At 40.3% G+C, this 17,704-nt stretch overlaps 1 protein-coding gene across 1 annotated transcript in view; it reads left to right on the forward strand.

Annotated features, from left to right (window-relative positions):
• The first annotated feature begins 2,390 nt into the window (after nucleotides 1-2,390).
• Rapgef5 (Rap guanine nucleotide exchange factor 5) overlaps nucleotides 2,391-17,704 on the forward strand; it is a 105,427-nt gene continuing 90,113 nt past the window's right edge. The window contains exon 1 of the mRNA XM_029540618.1: nucleotides 2,391-2,761. Within this exon, the coding sequence (XP_029396478.1) occupies nucleotides 2,582-2,761 (180 nt within the window). The 5' untranslated portion in view covers nucleotides 2,391-2,581. The remainder of the gene's footprint in view (nucleotides 2,762-17,704) is intronic.

Below are 17,704 nucleotides of genomic sequence, written 5' to 3' on the forward strand. Positions count from 1 at the left end.
TGGAAGAGAACCATTTGCAAGTGATTATCAACTGCAGATGTTTTGAGTTAGGGATGGGGGCCTGTGTCAGAGGTGGAGCCCCGTCTGTGCAGACCCTTGCTGGCCCTGTGCCTGCTGCCACAGTCTGAGCTGATAGATGTGCGTTTAGAAGGCTATGCTTCTTATCATTTCATTCTTACAATCTTTCTGCGTCCTCATCCACAGAGTTCCCTGAACCCTGAGGAAATAGATTTGATACAGACATACCGTTTAGGACTGTGAACTCTTTACATAGCCTGTAAGAAAGCTATGTGATTGGACCCTGCACCTCTCTGACTGGTCTGTCACACCATGATGATATTCCCTTCTTGGTCCTTCAGCATGCCTAACACACCGAGCCTGGGGATCTTTGTTCTCTGGGTAACACACTCTTCCTTTGGGGGTTGACACCATCTTTTCTTTGCTTCTTTTAGGTTTCTATTTAAATGCCATTTTATTAGAAAATCTCCAGATTCAGAGGTTACCTCTAATTATTGTTCTGCCCCCCCTTATACTTTACTTTTCTTTCCTGTCATATATCACCCCTCTCTCTCTGTGTGTGTGTGTGTGTGTGTGTGTGTGTGTGTCTGTGTCTGTGTTTTATTTGTCTCTTCTGTATATCTCTGTGTCCCTTTATATCTCTGTGTGTGTCTCTCTGTGTCTCTGTCTCTTCCTCTGTATCTCTGTGTCTCTCTTTCTCTGTATCCCTGTGTGTCTCTTTGTGTGTGTCTCTCTCTCTGTTTCTTCCTTTGTATCTCTCTGTCTGTTTCTCTGTCTTTGTTTGTCTGTCTATCTGTCTGTCTCTTTCTCTCCTCTGTTATCTCTCTCTCTCTCTCTCTCTCTCTCTCTCTCTCTCTCTCTCTCTCTCGCGTGTGTGTGTGTGTATGTGTGTGTGTGTGTGTGTGTGTGGTGTGTGTGTGTGTGATAACCTCTGTTGAATGCAAACTGGAGGGGTGTGAGGGACTTTGAGGAGTTTAATCTTATAGCTCTAGGATTTAAGTGGGTGGTTTTCAAAGTCGATTGAACAATGTATAAAATAAAATAGACAAACAGAGATATGTATCTTGAAAATATTAAGTGATGTTGCAATAAGTATGTATGTTTAATACTAGAAAGATTGTGTTGTTGGATAAGGGACAGCCCTTGTTCCAGTTGCTTTAAAAGGGAAAACTATGCTCATGGATTGACGTTAAATAACTTCAAGAGTTATCTGGGGTTTTATGGGACTTTCCAGCAGTTCTGGCTATCCACCAGTGTACAGGATGTCTTAAGATAAGATGAGGTCCTTGTGCAAGGCAACGTAGGAAAGAAACTAAAAACACTCCTCCTGATGAATGTTATAAGCACAAGCCTTACACTTTAGTGGGAGAATTCTGCGTGCTGCCCCCTAGGGGTCTGATGGCTACTTGGAGAATTTCTTTTCTTCTGAACCTTTGGGAATAAAGTTGTAGTTGTTGCTTTGCATGTCGTTGTATTTCTGTGATACCCACTCAACAATGTGGGTGACTTTCCTACAAACTGCTAAGACCATGAAGCTTGAGGGCTCTCATAAACCCCCTTCCCATATTTGGTCACATTACTGAGTATATTCAAATCCTGTAGGTTATATTGGGTAAATAAAGATTCAGTGGTTTTGATTAATCTTGCTAAGTTAACTTTAGTTGTTTTTTTTTGTTGTTGTTGTTTTTTGTTTTTTTGTTTTTTTTTTTTTTGGTTTTTTGAGACAGGGTTTCTCTGTGTCTGTGTAGCCCTGGCTGTCCTGGAACTCACTTTGTAGACCAGGCTGGCCTCGAACTCAGAAATCTGCCTGCCTCTGCCTCCTAAGTGCTGGGATTAAAGGCGTGCGCCACCACCACCCGGCTAACTTCAGGTTTCTTTATTTGATCATGCCTCAGTATATCTGTGTGAACCATTTGGGAAAGAACTTGAGTAGAAATAGTGTATAGTCTCTGTGTTAGAATGACCTCTTTTTTTTTCCTGTTCTAAATGAGTCACCTCCTTCCTATTATGCCTACTTAAGACCTCAATATATAAAGAAATGCGTGATGCTTGGTGAATTGTTTCTAAAGGCTCATGAATGCTTTTACTTATGTCCTCATAGTAATTTTCCAGTTGTAAAAAAATTTTATTCCAAAACTTTCTTGCTAACTGTATTTGTCCATGGAATGATCCACTCCGTCTAAAGAATTGGGAAGTTGTAGACTGTTATTTTTAGGACTGTATCACTTCACCCTTTTTGCCAGAGTGGTTCCTGGCTAACTTTCCCATGAATTTTTAACCTTTTGCTAGGCTTTGCTTATGTAACAGGAAACAGGCTGTCAGGAACAAACAAATGCCAGCATATCAGGCACACACGTAGTAGCAAATGATTTAGTTTGCCCTTCCAGCTCTTAAAGTAGACTGATACATGCTCTCAATTTGAAGTCTCTAGCATGGTATCGCTCTACGTTAAAATAACACAGATTTAACTTTGGAGAGGCAAAAATCTTTTATGAAGGCCATGATTTAATTCGGGTCACAGTTAAAAATGCGCTTATTATAAGGTGAACTTTGAGGTGGTGTCATGTCCTGGGACTGTGGATTTAAGTATATCTTCGCTTTTTCTCCAACTCTGAAGGCTGGGGTGATGTGCAAGCTTCAAGAGAGAGATGATATCGGACGTATTGAGCTGGTCCATAAGTTGGCAAGAGAAAACTGTCAGTTTTTACAGACAGAAAAAAAAGAATCGGAGAAGTTGGAACAGGTAAGCCCTTTCCTCCTGGGCATGTGGGTTTGAATGGCTGGAAAATGATTCTGCTTGGCACAAATATTTTATTGTGATATGAAGGCACAAATATTTTATTGTGATTGTTTAGGATTTGGCCTTTGTAAGCACCCTTCTTAGTAAAGATAGTAGATGCTCTGAACTCTTAATCTAGTGATTTTGGACTAGGTTTGTAGAACTCCTCTCAGAAGTAAGTCATATAAAAACTTAACTACGAATGCATATCTATCATAATTGTGAGCTTCCTGGTCTTACACTGGAAATCCTGTTCCTTTACATAGTACAGTGACTATAGATTTTTAAATGAATGTTCCGATGTATTTTTGTGTTCATCTTGGTCACGGATCTCATTTCCAAAGGAATGTACCCTGGGTCGCTAGAAATAGATAAGGACAGAAAAACAGATTATAGCTGCTCTCATTGAGGGCGGGTCAGATGGAGACTTCCCAGTAGCTTCTGAGTGCTATGTTCCAACAAGAGTGATATTGTGTGGATACAGTGAAAGCCGGGGGAAAGGACGAGCTGCTTAGTCCCCTGAAAGCCATTATTCAGCTGGAGCCTTAGAGCTGAGAATGCTGCCCTCAAGCTGGGAAGACAATGTAGCTGCTTTCTTTTGCCACGTATTGTGATCCTCTGATTGTTGTTTGTAAGACTTCACTCTTGCTGTCCAGGACTGCTCACAAAGGAGAACAGTTCTCTGTCTTTCTCTGGCTATAACTTTTTTTTTTTTTTTTCACATTTTCAAACTCTGCCAGGGGAGAAGAAACTGCTATGTGCTTTTTCAGCCCCAGGTCCGTCAATACAAGTGACAGGGTTTTCCCGAGCAAGCGATGGCTTGGGACCTCCATGGCTAGTTGTTCAGCTTATTCACATGGAATATTTTTAATAGTTTAGCAGCTTGGTACTGTAATGTCTGGTATCTCAAGTAGAAGGAATGATAAAGATAATTTCAGAGCCTTGAGACGGAAATGTTGTAGGGCTAGCTGTTGGCTTTATAGTTGGAAGATTCAGCATCTGCCAATTGCTGGGTATTACCAAGAAGTTCAAGTACTTGTTTAAGGTGTTAAAAGCATCCTTTGCTTTTAAAAGCTTGCCTGTGTCACAGCTTAATCCTTACCTAGTCATGCCCTTGGGATATTTATATATTTCAATATGTAGCTTCAATTTCTTAAGCTCCTACTCCTTTGGATTCATTTTAATTAGGAGACCAGCAGGTTTCATATGCCTTTTTATTTCAAGATGCATCATGAGTCTGTTGACAGTGTGAAAACATGCCATAGTGCAATTGCTTGTGTTCTGCCTTCCTAGTAGTCTTTTAAATGAGTGCTGTATCTTATGGGTGATTGCAAATCAGATGCATTGAACTGGTGACAACTTGAAATAGGGCAGAGTTGTTCAAAGAAAAATGGTAGAGTCTCATTCTGCAGGAACTAACCATAGGCTTCAGGCCATGAAGAACTCTGTGCTGTTCACAGGGCACCTGTGTTGCCTTTGTTTTGTAATTATTATAATTCAGAACATTATAGTTACAGCTAGTAAGATTGAGATTCCCTCCAAAATGTAGAAATCTGAAGCTAGTGCTAGTCACTGGTAAGATTTTTAAAGGATCAAGAAATTTCAAGTGTGAAGATTTGCAGTTTGGCTTATGATTATTTTGTTGTTGTTGTTGTTGTTGTTGTTGTTGCTGCTGCTGCTGCTTTTGCCTTTAAACCTTTTGAAGTCTCTAAAACAGGACAGGAATGTATTTTAGTTCTTGCATGAATGTCGTATGATTGATGCAATCACATCTCTGAAATGTTTGCATCTAAGAGGGAAAATGTTTAAACAAACATTGGAATTATGCCTTTCCCCACACAGACTTTCCCATCCAGCTTAACTCTCCATCTGCAGGATGACCCCACTTGAGCCAGTCAGCAACCGAGCTGAAGCTGATGCACTCTTTTGTAAAGGAATGGCTGTATATTAGGAGCCTGTATGTTTTTACAATCATTATCTAAAACTCCATGCCTTCTGCCCGTATTTTAACCTTTCATATCTTGAGAATCTGTTGTACAATACTTTTGCTAAGTTGAGTGCTCATGAGTTTTAGTCTGCAATCCCAGGCCTCTGCTCCTGCTCAGGGAAGCTCAGTTGAAGCACACAGTCCAGAGGAAGCTGCAGTTCAGCAGTGTCAGCTCAAGTCTGCTGCTTGCTCTCCTTATTCCACAGTAATGACCCAGCCCTACAGCTGTGCACAGGTTTCCTGTCCTTTGTCATTTTTAAATCTCATCTACCTTTCCTGGCTGAAGCTAGCTAAATAAATAATGGCAACATTTAAGTTAGAATCCCAACTGCCTACTGGATTATTGTTTTAGTGTACCCTGTTCTCCAGTTCCAAAACGTCCCTCTCATGAGTATGTGCCCAAATAGGAAAGCAACTTTGAGGGATAACTGCTATGCATGGCATAGTTAACAAAACAAAGCCCTTGTTACTCTTAGTGGCCTAATACAAATTAGGGCCTTCTGAGTGGACGCTTTTAGTATTTTCTTGAACGGACAAATGCTATGATTATAAATTCATGAAATCATAAAAATGTTTCACTATGTGCTTATGCCAGGGAGTTGCAGGAAGAAAAATTTAGAATTGCAATTATCATGTTTCTCAGGAATCATTCGGCGTAACTATGTTCTGTTAACTAGCTATAGGCAAAATTAGGCAGCACTCATTTCTAGGTGTTGATAATTAGTATGTGGAGGCTTAAACGAGAGGGCAATAATAGGACAGTGTCTTCTAAACATTTTGATGGGAGAATTCACATTCAGTCATTAACTCTGTGAGGAAATGAACCTCTTACGTAGGCATAGAATTTGTGAGTCTTAATTCTGTGGTTGTGTCAGTAGAGGAAAGGGGCAAACAGGAATTCTGCACTTGACCTCGTAGGATGACTGGTGTTCAGAGAGAAGGACATAGCAGGGAAGAGCATTTTAGGCAGAGGGACCAGCTATTGGTGATTCCTGGGGAAAGGAACAGGTGGGCTGGAAGGAGAGCTAGAGTGCAGTTGTGAAAGACCAAGTGAGCCTCCCCAGTGAGTCTGGACTTGTCTTTTGGCAAAGGAGAGCCATCAAAGAAGACGAGTAACATGGGCAGTCGTGGGCTTTGTCAGGCCTATCTGGCTTCAGTTCAGAGGAATAGCTGGGTGAGGAAGAGGGAAGTGTTGGCAAGAATCTTACAGAGCTGTTGTAGTCAGTCGGACAAGAGGTGCTAGCCTGTGGGAACTGAGAAGGCGGTATATGTTAGGAACGGTTTGGGCATGAAGTGACAGAGCTTGATGATTCATAATTGAGAATGCATGTTCTTCTTTATATTCAATAATTTTTGAGTACTGGTTGTTTCTTGAATACAGCGTAGAAACAAGGGTGTTTGTGTTGTTTTTCTGTTTACATTTGTCTTTTGAGGCAGACCTCACTATGTGGCTCTGTGTGGCTTTAGATTTATGGTCCTCCAATCCTGTCTCTCTGGGTGCTGGGATTATAGATCTGTACCAACATGCTTGGCCATGATGCTCTGTTTATCACAAAATGGTTATTCCCTTTGGAGCTTTGTCCCCAAACCACATAGGCCATTGCATTGGCTTTGCTCTGTCTCCCTGGGCTATGCTGAAATTGTCTTGGATCTTAAAGCATATCTGCTTTATGAGTTGTTAGCTGGCTAATGGTATAGAGACCATATAGAGGTGTTTTTTGTTTCTTATTCCAGAACAATCCCCTTGAAATATCTCTAGCAGAGAGCAACTCTGGTTATGCCCAAATTAACTGGTCATTTGCCCAAATGCTGCTATTTGCTGCAATGCAATCTGCTTCGTTCAGAAAAGGTCCCTATGAATGTTAGGCTTGCTCTTTTGACCTATGTCTTCTGAGTTAGTCTGACTAATACTGTCATTCTAAAATATTCTCTTCCTATTCATTCATTCACTAAACTTTTACTTTTGTTGATACCATGGTGAATCTAGAATAACTGCTGGCTCCTGTTCCTCAAGAAGTTAATCTAGTTGTGAAGAAAAGTCATTAAAAGAGAGCTCCACAGGATAGACACATTGAGGACCCGAAGAGATAAACTTGTGTGAGGAGGGGGATTTACGGCTGGGGATACTGGAATCTTTCCTATACCAGAGATAAAATTTGACCTTGCTTTAAAATTTTAAAAGTAAGTTTGAGTTGGATTTAAACAATTCTAATTGAAGACTATTCCAGTCTGTCCAGTTGGGAAGCTGAAGCTGATGGTGACTAGGTAGAGTTAGGCTGGCTAAATTCTGGTGTACATAATCCCAAACCCCTTGTCACTGAAGTAAGGACACACAGGAGAAAGGAACCTAAAATGACATGAGTCCTGGTTTCTCTGAAGAATGGTGTGGGGGGGGGAGGAGGAAAAGAAGGAGGAATGAATGAGTCCAGCATCCCTGGTGGAAGGGGATACAGTGATGCGGTGACACCTTAGGGAGAGGGGGAGGCAAGATAAGGAAAGCCTCGGGTACTTGGTACTCTTCCCATTTTAGCACCAGTAAAACAGTTATCTTGACATTTTTATACAGATGTGGGTGTGGTTTTCTGGAAGATAGGTGTAGTGTTGACCAGAAAACTGAAACTGTTTCTCTTGAAATGCACCTTATGCTCTGTGTTCATTACATTGAGCATTAGCTAACCAGCAGCAGCTCCCATACTGACTCCCCAATGTCCACTAGTAGAATGTGCATGTAAGCAATTGTTAGGCAGGACTTTCCTGAGGGGTTTTGTCTCCACCCTGCCTCTTCCCACCCAGTTTTCTTCAGTTCCTTTGTTAAGTCTGAGGACCCACCCTACTTCCTTCCCCTTCTCTAATTCACTCATGAGATATGGGTGGGAAGGGGACTTGGCTCATGCTGAAACTGAATCTTGGCATGTACTGCTGCCTACCCCAGGGAAAGCTGGCTATCACTCCCTTTGGACAGGAATTTCCTCTTCCCTGTTTCCTGCAGCCTCATCCTGGAATTCTGCAGACGTCAAAGGGGCTCCTTGTTTAAGGATTGCTGAGAAGTAGTTTAGAATATCCGACTGCTGTCACCCGTAGTTTACATACCCAAAGTTTGTTCCTATGACTTTGTTTTATTTAAAAAGTAGGGCTACATGTAGGGTGGAAATGTTTTTACTCTCTATAAAATACAGAAAAGGAAAGGGTTTTGTTGTTGTTATACAGTTTATATTCAAATTTGTACTATACATCTAGATGAGAATAATTCCAAATCCCATCAGTATCCCATAAAAGTTTTCCATTAAAATGATTTAACCCCAAAACTATTTAAATATGAATAGAAATTTCTATTGAACGCCAGAAATCAGATGTAATAGTTAATTCTTAAGACCTGAAGCTGCCCATTTATAAAACAGAAGTCACTGCACTGAAATCACGTTACTTTTCTTGATAACAAAATCCTGACTTTGGGTTTGGGCTAGTATCAAAGCTATCTTTTCATAGAAAAGGGGCTTCCTTGAGTAAATTATTTTGGTCCATTTCAAATCAGTGTCGATATGGCCTCAAAGGAACACAAATGGTAGGAGATGGTAATTTTTGTTCACAAGAAGTTTTTAATCTAGATTTTAAACTTAAAAATTTTTGAGCATATAGTTTTGAACATAAAGAACACAGGCTCTTTCAAGACAGTGTTTAATGAAGTCTCAGTAATTCCACTCTACAGGTGTTGAGAATGAGAACCATTACCCAGCAAACACAGTTCTCAGAGTCACATTCTTCCACCCATTTGAGAACAGGTTCACTGTGTGTGCTCCTGGAATTCTAGACTTTGTTTTTCTCTCTCCAAATGGCAGCTAGACGACCAGTGTGTCTCAGGGCTGCTTCGTGCTGTCTGGTGGAGCCATCTGCTCATTAACTGTTGTTTGGGGTTCTCAGAAGAAGCCCATTGCAAATTCTGTCCTCCCCTCTCCCGCCTTTAAATTAGCTTCAGTGATTTTTAAGAGAGAGAACTTCGTTATTATGTTATTTTTTTCTGAATATATTCACGTTTATTTTGAAAGCCCAGATGAGAAAGTCGATCCTGACTCAGCTTGATTTCTCAAACTCTTGTTGTCAAAGAATCTTGTTTCCCTCTGTACAAGTGTTCCCTAAGTTTATTAGCTTTTTGTAAACGAAAATAGCCACATTATCTCCACCATGGCTAGGAAATAATTAAAATGATATATTGGAAACCAGATTTTTTTTTCTTGGCTATTGTCTCCCTTGACCCCACTCTCATGGTAGCTCTTTCTAGAACCTTGGCTACGCTATAATGCTTTTCTTCTCTACTTCCATGCATGAGTGATCTCAACTAATATAACTATGTCAATACTTTATCAGCTGTTGTCTGAACAAGTAACACTATAACTCCTTGGCAGACTGGTTTTATTTAGGTGTATAGCAGATATGTGGAGACAGATTGTTATGGAAACGATGCCCCATCAGATGGAGGTTCTATAAGAATCATGCATCAGTGAAGAATGGAAAAAAAGAGCTATGGAAGAGTAGAGAGGTGGAGGTACCAACTGATGATGTGCCTCCCTCCCAGGGAACTGTCCAGACATAATTCCCCTTGTATTGCTGTTGCTCTACAAGGGAATCCAAGACTAAGTTCAGTTACCCATGGGGGAGGTGGGATTGCAGGTATGTGAACACTATGAATAGAGAAAAGTCTCGTCAAGAAAGGTACACAGACTTCCCCAAGGAGAAGGCAGAATGTAAGCGGTTAGAAGAATAGAGAGATAAGGATTGCTGAGCATGTAGAGAGAGGAAAGACAAGCGTGATGGCTTGAGAGAGCATAGCAACTGTGTGAGTAGTCAAGTGGCCATAGCATCCTGCCCTTGGTAGGAGGACCAGGTGACAAAGGCCTGAGGATGTAAGACCATGTGAGTTTAGTCTAGTGTTTATAGTAACATTGATACTGATCTTAGACCACAAGACTGGGGAGAACACTAAGGTCTTGTGAAGATTTGTGAGAGAGAACAATTGGGTTTAGCATTTGAGATTCCTCTTCTGAGGGTGGGGGTGGGTTTGATGTTGACGGATGGGTCACACCCCACTACTTAGAAAGCTTGCTTTCTGATTCCTCTCCCATGTTCTTCACTCTTATTTTGCATAAGGCAGTAATCAGTGTGTACATTTAAGGTCTGAGGAAGAGCTCAGCTCTGGGGGCTTCAGTTCCAGAGAAGATAGAATGTCTACTTATGGCACTATTTCAATTTATTATCTTTTCCCTGAAAAGATATACCACTGAGTCACCGCTAGTCTTTAAGAGGTTGACTTGTATTCAGCCATGGCTTTGTAAATCAAGTTGTGATCTGACATGTAGCTGCAATGAGGAAGCTTCTGTTGGTGACTGTCTGGCTTGCACTCATGTAAATGCACCTTACTCTGTTTGATATGGATTCAGACAAAGTTTCCTGATCTAAAGTGATTCTGATACTTAAGTTGAAAAAGAAGAAGAAAGGGAATTTACAAAAGATTTTCATATAGAATGAAAAAAAAAATCCCTTTTCCTCCCATGGTGGGAAGTGGGTGGGAAGGAAAAAAAATCCCATCTGGTATCTAGCAGCCCTGAATGTTGTGTTAAGGTAACAAAAATAGAGGAGAATTAAAATATCCTAACAGAGCCTAACAGACTGTGGGCAAGTGTACAGTACACATTTTTCTAATAAGCATGCTAAGTACCCATATTTGTCTTAAAACGAGACTATGTTCCTATTTGCCATTCCATGAAAACTTTTGTCCTTAACTTTTTGCTTGGTTCAGTTCTGCTCATGTTTTAAGAGAGAGCATCCTATATCCTAGGCTGGCCTCACACATTTTTGAACCTTGAGCTTTGGATCCTTAACCACCTCCTCCTCAGAGCATTGTACACCGTCTTCTGAGGTGCTGGGGATGAAACTAGGGTATGGGGCATGTTAGGTAGGCATTTTCCAACCAAGCTTCTTCCCCTGGCTTTGTCTTTGACTTAAAAATTTGTCTACTGTTATTGAAAACTAAAAGATATTATTCAGGACTTTAAAAGTCAGTGCTATGGTGCTTAGGCTTAGCTGAATAGATTTTGGAGTCTCATCCCCATTGTTTCCTCCCAACCAAAGGTAGAGAAACAAAATTCTGTGTATGTGCTCATTTATTATACATTAGTTTACAATGAAGTGAACAAAGTCAAGAATTTCAACAGTCCTTTATAAATGTCTTCTCTGTTCCAGGGGTGTCTTGCATGTTCCAGGGGTGGCTGGGCATGATGAAGGCATGGTGAATCATAATAAAGGATTAGGGGATCTTCAAGATCCAAGAAACAGTTGAACACCATAGGGATGATTACAAGACAGTTACCATAGCAGGAAGCACCCTCAGGGCAGGGATTTGTAAGGGGCATAGGAAAAGTAAATGAGTCATAAAGGCGTGTATCCTGTGACCCCAAAGGCAAAGTGGGAGTGGAGTTTACCAAGGTAAAATTTTTGGCTCTTGTGCCACCAGAGAAGAGGGAGAGTGGCCCGTGGTATAGATAACTCTTGAAACCTTGCATGAATTTTCCTTAGTCAGAATTTACTGTGATACTCTTGTGAAGAAAGTTCTTGAATGGTTACATGCATCAAGAAATCCTAAACTGAATTTATAGTTGTGGAATCCTATAGTTCTCTCTGCTCAGTGAACTCTCACTATATTATGTATCACATATTATGTATTTAGCATATATCAGGTATTATATATATGTATCACATACTATATATTTATTATATATCATGTATTATATATCACATATTATGACTCATTACAAATTGGGAGACTGATTTTTCACCATGAACTCAAGGAGTAGCGTTTTCCTCTGAGAAGTGCAGGCTTTGGAAGAAACTTTAAACACCATGTGCTTTGTTAGTGAAAAGCTGTACCCTTCGTAAACTGGCTCCTGCTAAATAGAATTTATAAGCAGTCCCCTTAAGTTAGATGGTAAATAAAATATGATTCATTAGTTCCTTGGGATGCTCATTAACCACAAGAAAATATTAAAATATTTTCATTGGTAATATGTCCTTAGTAAATATGTCTCTGTAAAGGGAAGCAAAAATTCAGTAGTAAAAGCAATGTTTCCTGTAGGCTTGATAGAGCATGCAGGTTTACCCCCTAGGTGTTCTTGTATTTGTATATTGTGGGGCCCTGGGTCAAGGCTAGCATGATTGAAATGGCCCTTAGCTCCAAATAAACTGCTTCTGTAAAGCAAATTTCCCTTCTTTATTAGCAGTTACCCCATCAGAAAATTAGCATCCCATGAAAGCAGAAACCAATAATTTTGTCAGCAAAATATAAATGGGGTCATTCAGTACTTCTCATTAAATACTCATCGGGAAGCACATATCCAAAAATTATCTCAGTATTAAAACAACAGTCAGATATATCTATAAAACAGGGTGGGAAATAAGGTAATTGAAGCTATGAAGATTATGCTGTCCCCTCTAATAATAGGTGTGACTGGAATTTTAAAAGACGCAGTAAAAAGGCAGAGACAGGAATACATGTGGCCAAGCTGGCAACAGTACACTCCTCCTGCAGGTTAAAACCCTGGAGGTGGCAAAGGTTTTCAGCCTGAATGGGGTAGAATATAAAACACTGAAACAAAAGGAAGACAATAACCTAGGACTGCAGTGTAGCTCAGTGGGAGGGGCCTTATCTAGCATGTGAAAGACACTGGATTCAATCCCTAGCAACAATGTGGGGTGGGGCGCAGGGTGAGAGGAGACACACACACACACACACACACACCCCAATGATACCTTGATTTGCCTTTGAAGAATGTACTTGAATGCCAGGTGCTTGTGCACTAAAACCTGCACAAGGTTTGATGACTCTCTGAACTATTAAATGGCATTTTCACTGTAACTTGGCAAGTACACCTGACCTTTATTTCAGTTTTAAGTAGATCCCATTTCCGTACAAGTCACTAATAAAGTTCCTGGCCATCAATGTTACTCATAATCTTGGCACACGAAGGAAATTTGCCCAGACCTGAGAAAACTCACCACACCCTGGAAAAATCCTTACTAGGTTTTTACAAAGTGCATTCCCCATGGATTCCCCATCTTGCTGTGCAGTGTCCCGCCCTCTGTCATTTGCCATTTATGTGTCGTAACTCTTACTTACACCTTACATTCCATGCATGGCTAACTCAGGATCTCTATGGATGGATGCAAATACAAGACCTAGGCTTTGAGAGTGTCCTGGTGCGGAATAGAGGAACCAGAAACCATGCCTTCTCTTTCTGAATGCAGAACCACAAGATGCATGTCTCAGCCTTTGAGACCCCATGGAAGGACAAAGGCTTGGGTACAGGCAAACATCTCCTATGTATGCTTTAGCTGAAGGCAGGAACCACAGACACTGGGAATTGGGACCCTTTGATTACTGAGCTGTCTTCAGGCAGAACCCTGCATGTGGCAGTCATTTAGCTACCTACCACACATAAAGTTCACATTGTTGAAGCCCTGGATAATTTTTAATGTTGATTTAGCCTTCTTTCTTCATGCACAGAGGCAAGTTTTTTTTTTAGAGACCTGGTAATAGTCATTTATTATCACCTCCATTCATTGATAGAAACAGTGAGTGAACACCTGTGACCAAGAATGAAGCTACTGAAGTAGAAACAAGCGGTATGTGATGTGAGCCAGAAGACACCAACACTCAGTGAGGGGAGAATGAGAAAACAAGCAGGGAGGAAAGAGAAGGACAGTGAATCCAGTGGAGATAGCTGGACAGACTTCCAGAGGGAAAAGGCTGTGATAAGACGTTTGTTTCCAAAACTGTCCTTGCTCACGTGCCTATAAGGCATTAGCACTGTGCCTTTTACTTCCTTGGTATCACTCTATTACAGTATTAATCATAAATAACACAAGTCTTAAGGTAAAGGAGGTTACATGTTGCTTTCTATCACCATTCCTGACTCCCCAATGGTCTAACTATAAGACACCCCTAAATACCCTTCTATGCATTTTAATATAGACCTGGACCTCAATTAGTCAATTCCTCAATCTGTTCTGAAAACAAATTCCATCTGGAGGAGATGTTTCTATATGGATGTTTCTTGGTCCAGAATTAGGTATCGGGCAGCATGCCAGAACTTAAGGCGCATATCTTCATGATTGAAACTACCAACTGGAAAGATAACATATGGATTCTGTAGAGAAATTAGAAATGATTGACAGCTCCTCTCCCTTCCTGGCTACTCCCAGTATGCTCATGGGGAAGTTTCTTCATGACTTCATGACACACTAAGCTACCTGTCCACTGGGAGCAAATAGGTTTTCCAATTATGCCAGGTCTAAAAGAGTCTCTCCCTATACTGTAAGGGCTCGTTCCTAGCACAGTGACTGTTTACAGGCACAACCTGTGTCAATCCTTTTTGTGTTTTGGCCTGGCTACTTCCCATCAAAGCTTGTACTATGATTTACTTGATCAGCAAGTAGCACACGAAAGCACTTGGCCCAGAATGTTCTCACGCTCACCTTCGCCCTCTCTGGGGGTTCCCTAAGATCTTTGACAAGTTGCTCTCTGGTTGGGGAAGAGAGAGAAATTCTACCTTGTGGGACTTTACATGATTTTTAGAAAAGTTGTAACTTTTCTAATGTAATGTAAGTTTGTAACTTACACTAATCTGTTTCTCTTTCTTCTTAATCCATTTGTCTTCTTGGCCCATTTTCCATTCATTTATTTGAATAAATACATCATGGTTACAAAATGTTATTAGTACATATAGTTTTCCTCCAGCTTGTCTCCTACTTATTTATTTATTTTTATGAACAGAAACTATTATTCCTACTCCCCTTCACTTTAAAATGTGCCTTTAAGATAGGAGAAAGCCTTTCCACTCCCAAGGCCAGATAGACACTCAACATTTTTGTCTTTTAAATTTCTTCTGGAGCTGCCTTTTGTCTTTAACATTTCTCTGACTTATTTTTTTATAATGTAAAAGTCAGATTTCTTAATTACCTATCACGTGTATAAGTTTACTTTAGTTAATTTTTTGTTAGTATAAAAACATTTATTACTTTGGAGAAATTGAATTTCCATTAACAAATTTTCCAAGTTGAATGTTTTTACTATAAATTGGATGTTAGCTTTCCTTTGTAAGCCTCATTTCCATATGTACTAAATTAAGATTTAGATATCTGTGATTTCTTCCAGCTCTAAAACCATCCCTCCCCATACATGCACATACAAATTTAGAGCATCCACACTTTGGAATATTGAATTCTTTGGGAGGGGGTGATGCCATTTAATAATGGCAATCAATTCATTGTTTGGGAAGCTTCCAGTAGCTTTTATTTTTCCTCTGGTCTAATTGAGTATGCCTCTCATTGCCAAGAATCATTCTGTTCTTTAATGTTTTAAAAATAGCTAGAACTTTTAAAAATTTATTGTCAAATGGTGTTGCTATGAGATGGATGGTTCATCTGGCCTAACTAGCTAGAACTTGTCTGTCTTATCAGGTTATTAAAGCAACATTTTAAAATCAAGTTATTAAATATTTGGAATTGTTTTTCTGAGTTCAGAATGTCCTGAAGAAGACGGAGATCTGGAATTCCTAAATCTTGACAAATATGGTGTCTTAATGGCATTAGACTCTTGTAAATACCAAGCAAGTGGTCTGGTTATTGCTATCAGCCCCGTAGCTTTACAAACTACTTTATATCACCACCCCAAACCACTGTTTCTCTAAAATACAAATAGTCTAGATCCCCAACACACCAAACTTACTCTGTGAGCATCTTCTATGTTCTATTTGAATTTTGATCTCCAGTATTGGTCACTAAGCATTTGTTTGTAGTGTGGAACCGGTAGAGAAAGCAACTATGGGTGATATGAAATGTTTCCCAAGTTCAAACACTAAATCAGATCTGTGAAAATTCAAAAGTGTATCAGCGCTAGCTAGGATTGCAGTTGATTGGAGATTTCATGCTTTAAATAAAAAGTTTGCTGTCTTCCACCCGTGCAGTGGCTCAGTTGACAGACACTTGGGGCACATGCCTGGATGGATATCAGTTCCTTTTCTGCTGCTGTGATAGAACACCCTGACAAGGGCAACTTTAGGAAGATTGGGTTTATTTTGTCTCTCAGTTCCCAAGGGGATGCAGTCTGGCATGAGGAGAAGGCATAGCAGCAGCAGTATGAGATCAATCAATCAATCAATCAATCACATTTTATCAGCACAAAGAAGGTAGCAAGTGAGCAGGAAGTGGAACAAAGATAAATAAATAAAACTGTAATGCCTACCTGCAGTGACAGTACTTCTCCAGCCAGCCCCCAGCTCCCTAAGGTTCCTCAATCTTCCGGAGCAGCACCTCCAACTGGGGACCAGGTGTTCATTCATCACTTGAGCATTTTTCATTCAAACCACAACTGGTGACCCACTTTCAATCCCAGAATCCACAGAAAGACTGAGAGAACCCATTCTACAGAGTTGCACAGCACATACGCATCATTCGTACAACCTGTATACACATGCGGGGTTTGTTTGTTTGTTTGTTTGTTTGTTTGTTTTATCTTAAGGTTTCCTTTCTTAAGAATCAGCCTAGAAATGGGCCGCAGAAAAGTCAGGGAGCCCTATCACCCACATTCTGCAGTTGTAGATAGAGCTTTGCAAGGGTTGATCATTGGCAGAGTAGACACAGCAGTGATTGTTACTTTTAGTTTGCATGCAAGAATTTTAGCTTTTGACACCTCTGGAGCATATTAATATTTGGGAAGAGAGGCCTTTTCATCTGAATTATCTTGTAAATCCATTTCTTGTTAGTCCATTTGTTTTCCCCCGTTTGAGTGTCTCCTCTTCCTTTATGCCTCCCTGTCTGGGTTTGCTTGCTTGCCTGCTTCCCCAGAGCACTCTAGAACCATGTCATTGCATTTATAATTCTTGTCACTAACGTTAACAGCAACTTTGTGTAGTTGCAGGTTATGCACAGACTGGCCCATTGTTTTAGTCACTTTTCTTCCAGACGTGTTTCTAACTGTGAAGGGCTGTTTCTGAGATGGCTATTACACACACTAAAAGCATGCATTTCTAAAAACACCCAGGAATGTACAAAATACAGAAAAAAAAAATGAGTGTTTACTTAAGATGCTGCCTATCTCCTCACGCCCATCCCATGTGATCTGGCTGTTGCTATGGAAACGAGGAATTTTTCATTTCATAACTTGCGTAAATACTGAGGCTGCCCTTTTGTAGAAGTTTTGCCCTCTCTAAAGCTAACATTGCATGGTGTGTGCATACACACAGAACAAATCTTTCCCCACACATGGCAAGCACAGTGCTTACACACATACACACACACACACACACATACACAAAGATTTGCAAAGAGTAACAGAGTTAATGGTCTTGATACCTTTACAGTTTTAACATGTTTTACAATTACTTTTTTCGTCTAAGTTTGAAGGCTCTTCTGCTGGGTCTGACCAAGGGGGAAACTATATTTTTAAAATAATTTAAGTTTCTAAATTCGTCATTCACTCAGTTAGGAGGCATTATCAAGGGCTTCTGGGTTTCAGACTCTTTATAGGGGGAATTTGGATGGAGAAGCCAAAACCATTGGGACTGGTGAGGGTTGACCATATTGCACTGAAAATTCATACCATCATCTTGTTATTCAGATTTCATAGACTGCTGAGAATTCTTCCAAACCTGTGGTGACAATTACATCTGCAACAAGATTACAGAAATTTTTTCCTAGTCAATAATGTAGTTTTTTTCCCCATCTGTGGGGTTCTAGTGAAGTGTCCATATTGATGTTTCCCCTTGGAATATCTTTACACACACACACACACACACACAGAGAGAGAGAGAGAGAGAGAGAGAGAGAGAGAGAGAGAGAGAGAGAGAGAGAATGTGTTACTTGCAAACTCTTGA

The sequence above is a fragment of the Mus pahari genome, chromosome 7 (assembly GCF_900095145.1).
Source record: "Mus pahari chromosome 7, PAHARI_EIJ_v1.1, whole genome shotgun sequence".
Classification (NCBI taxonomy): Eukaryota; Metazoa; Chordata; class Mammalia; order Rodentia; family Muridae; genus Mus; species Mus pahari.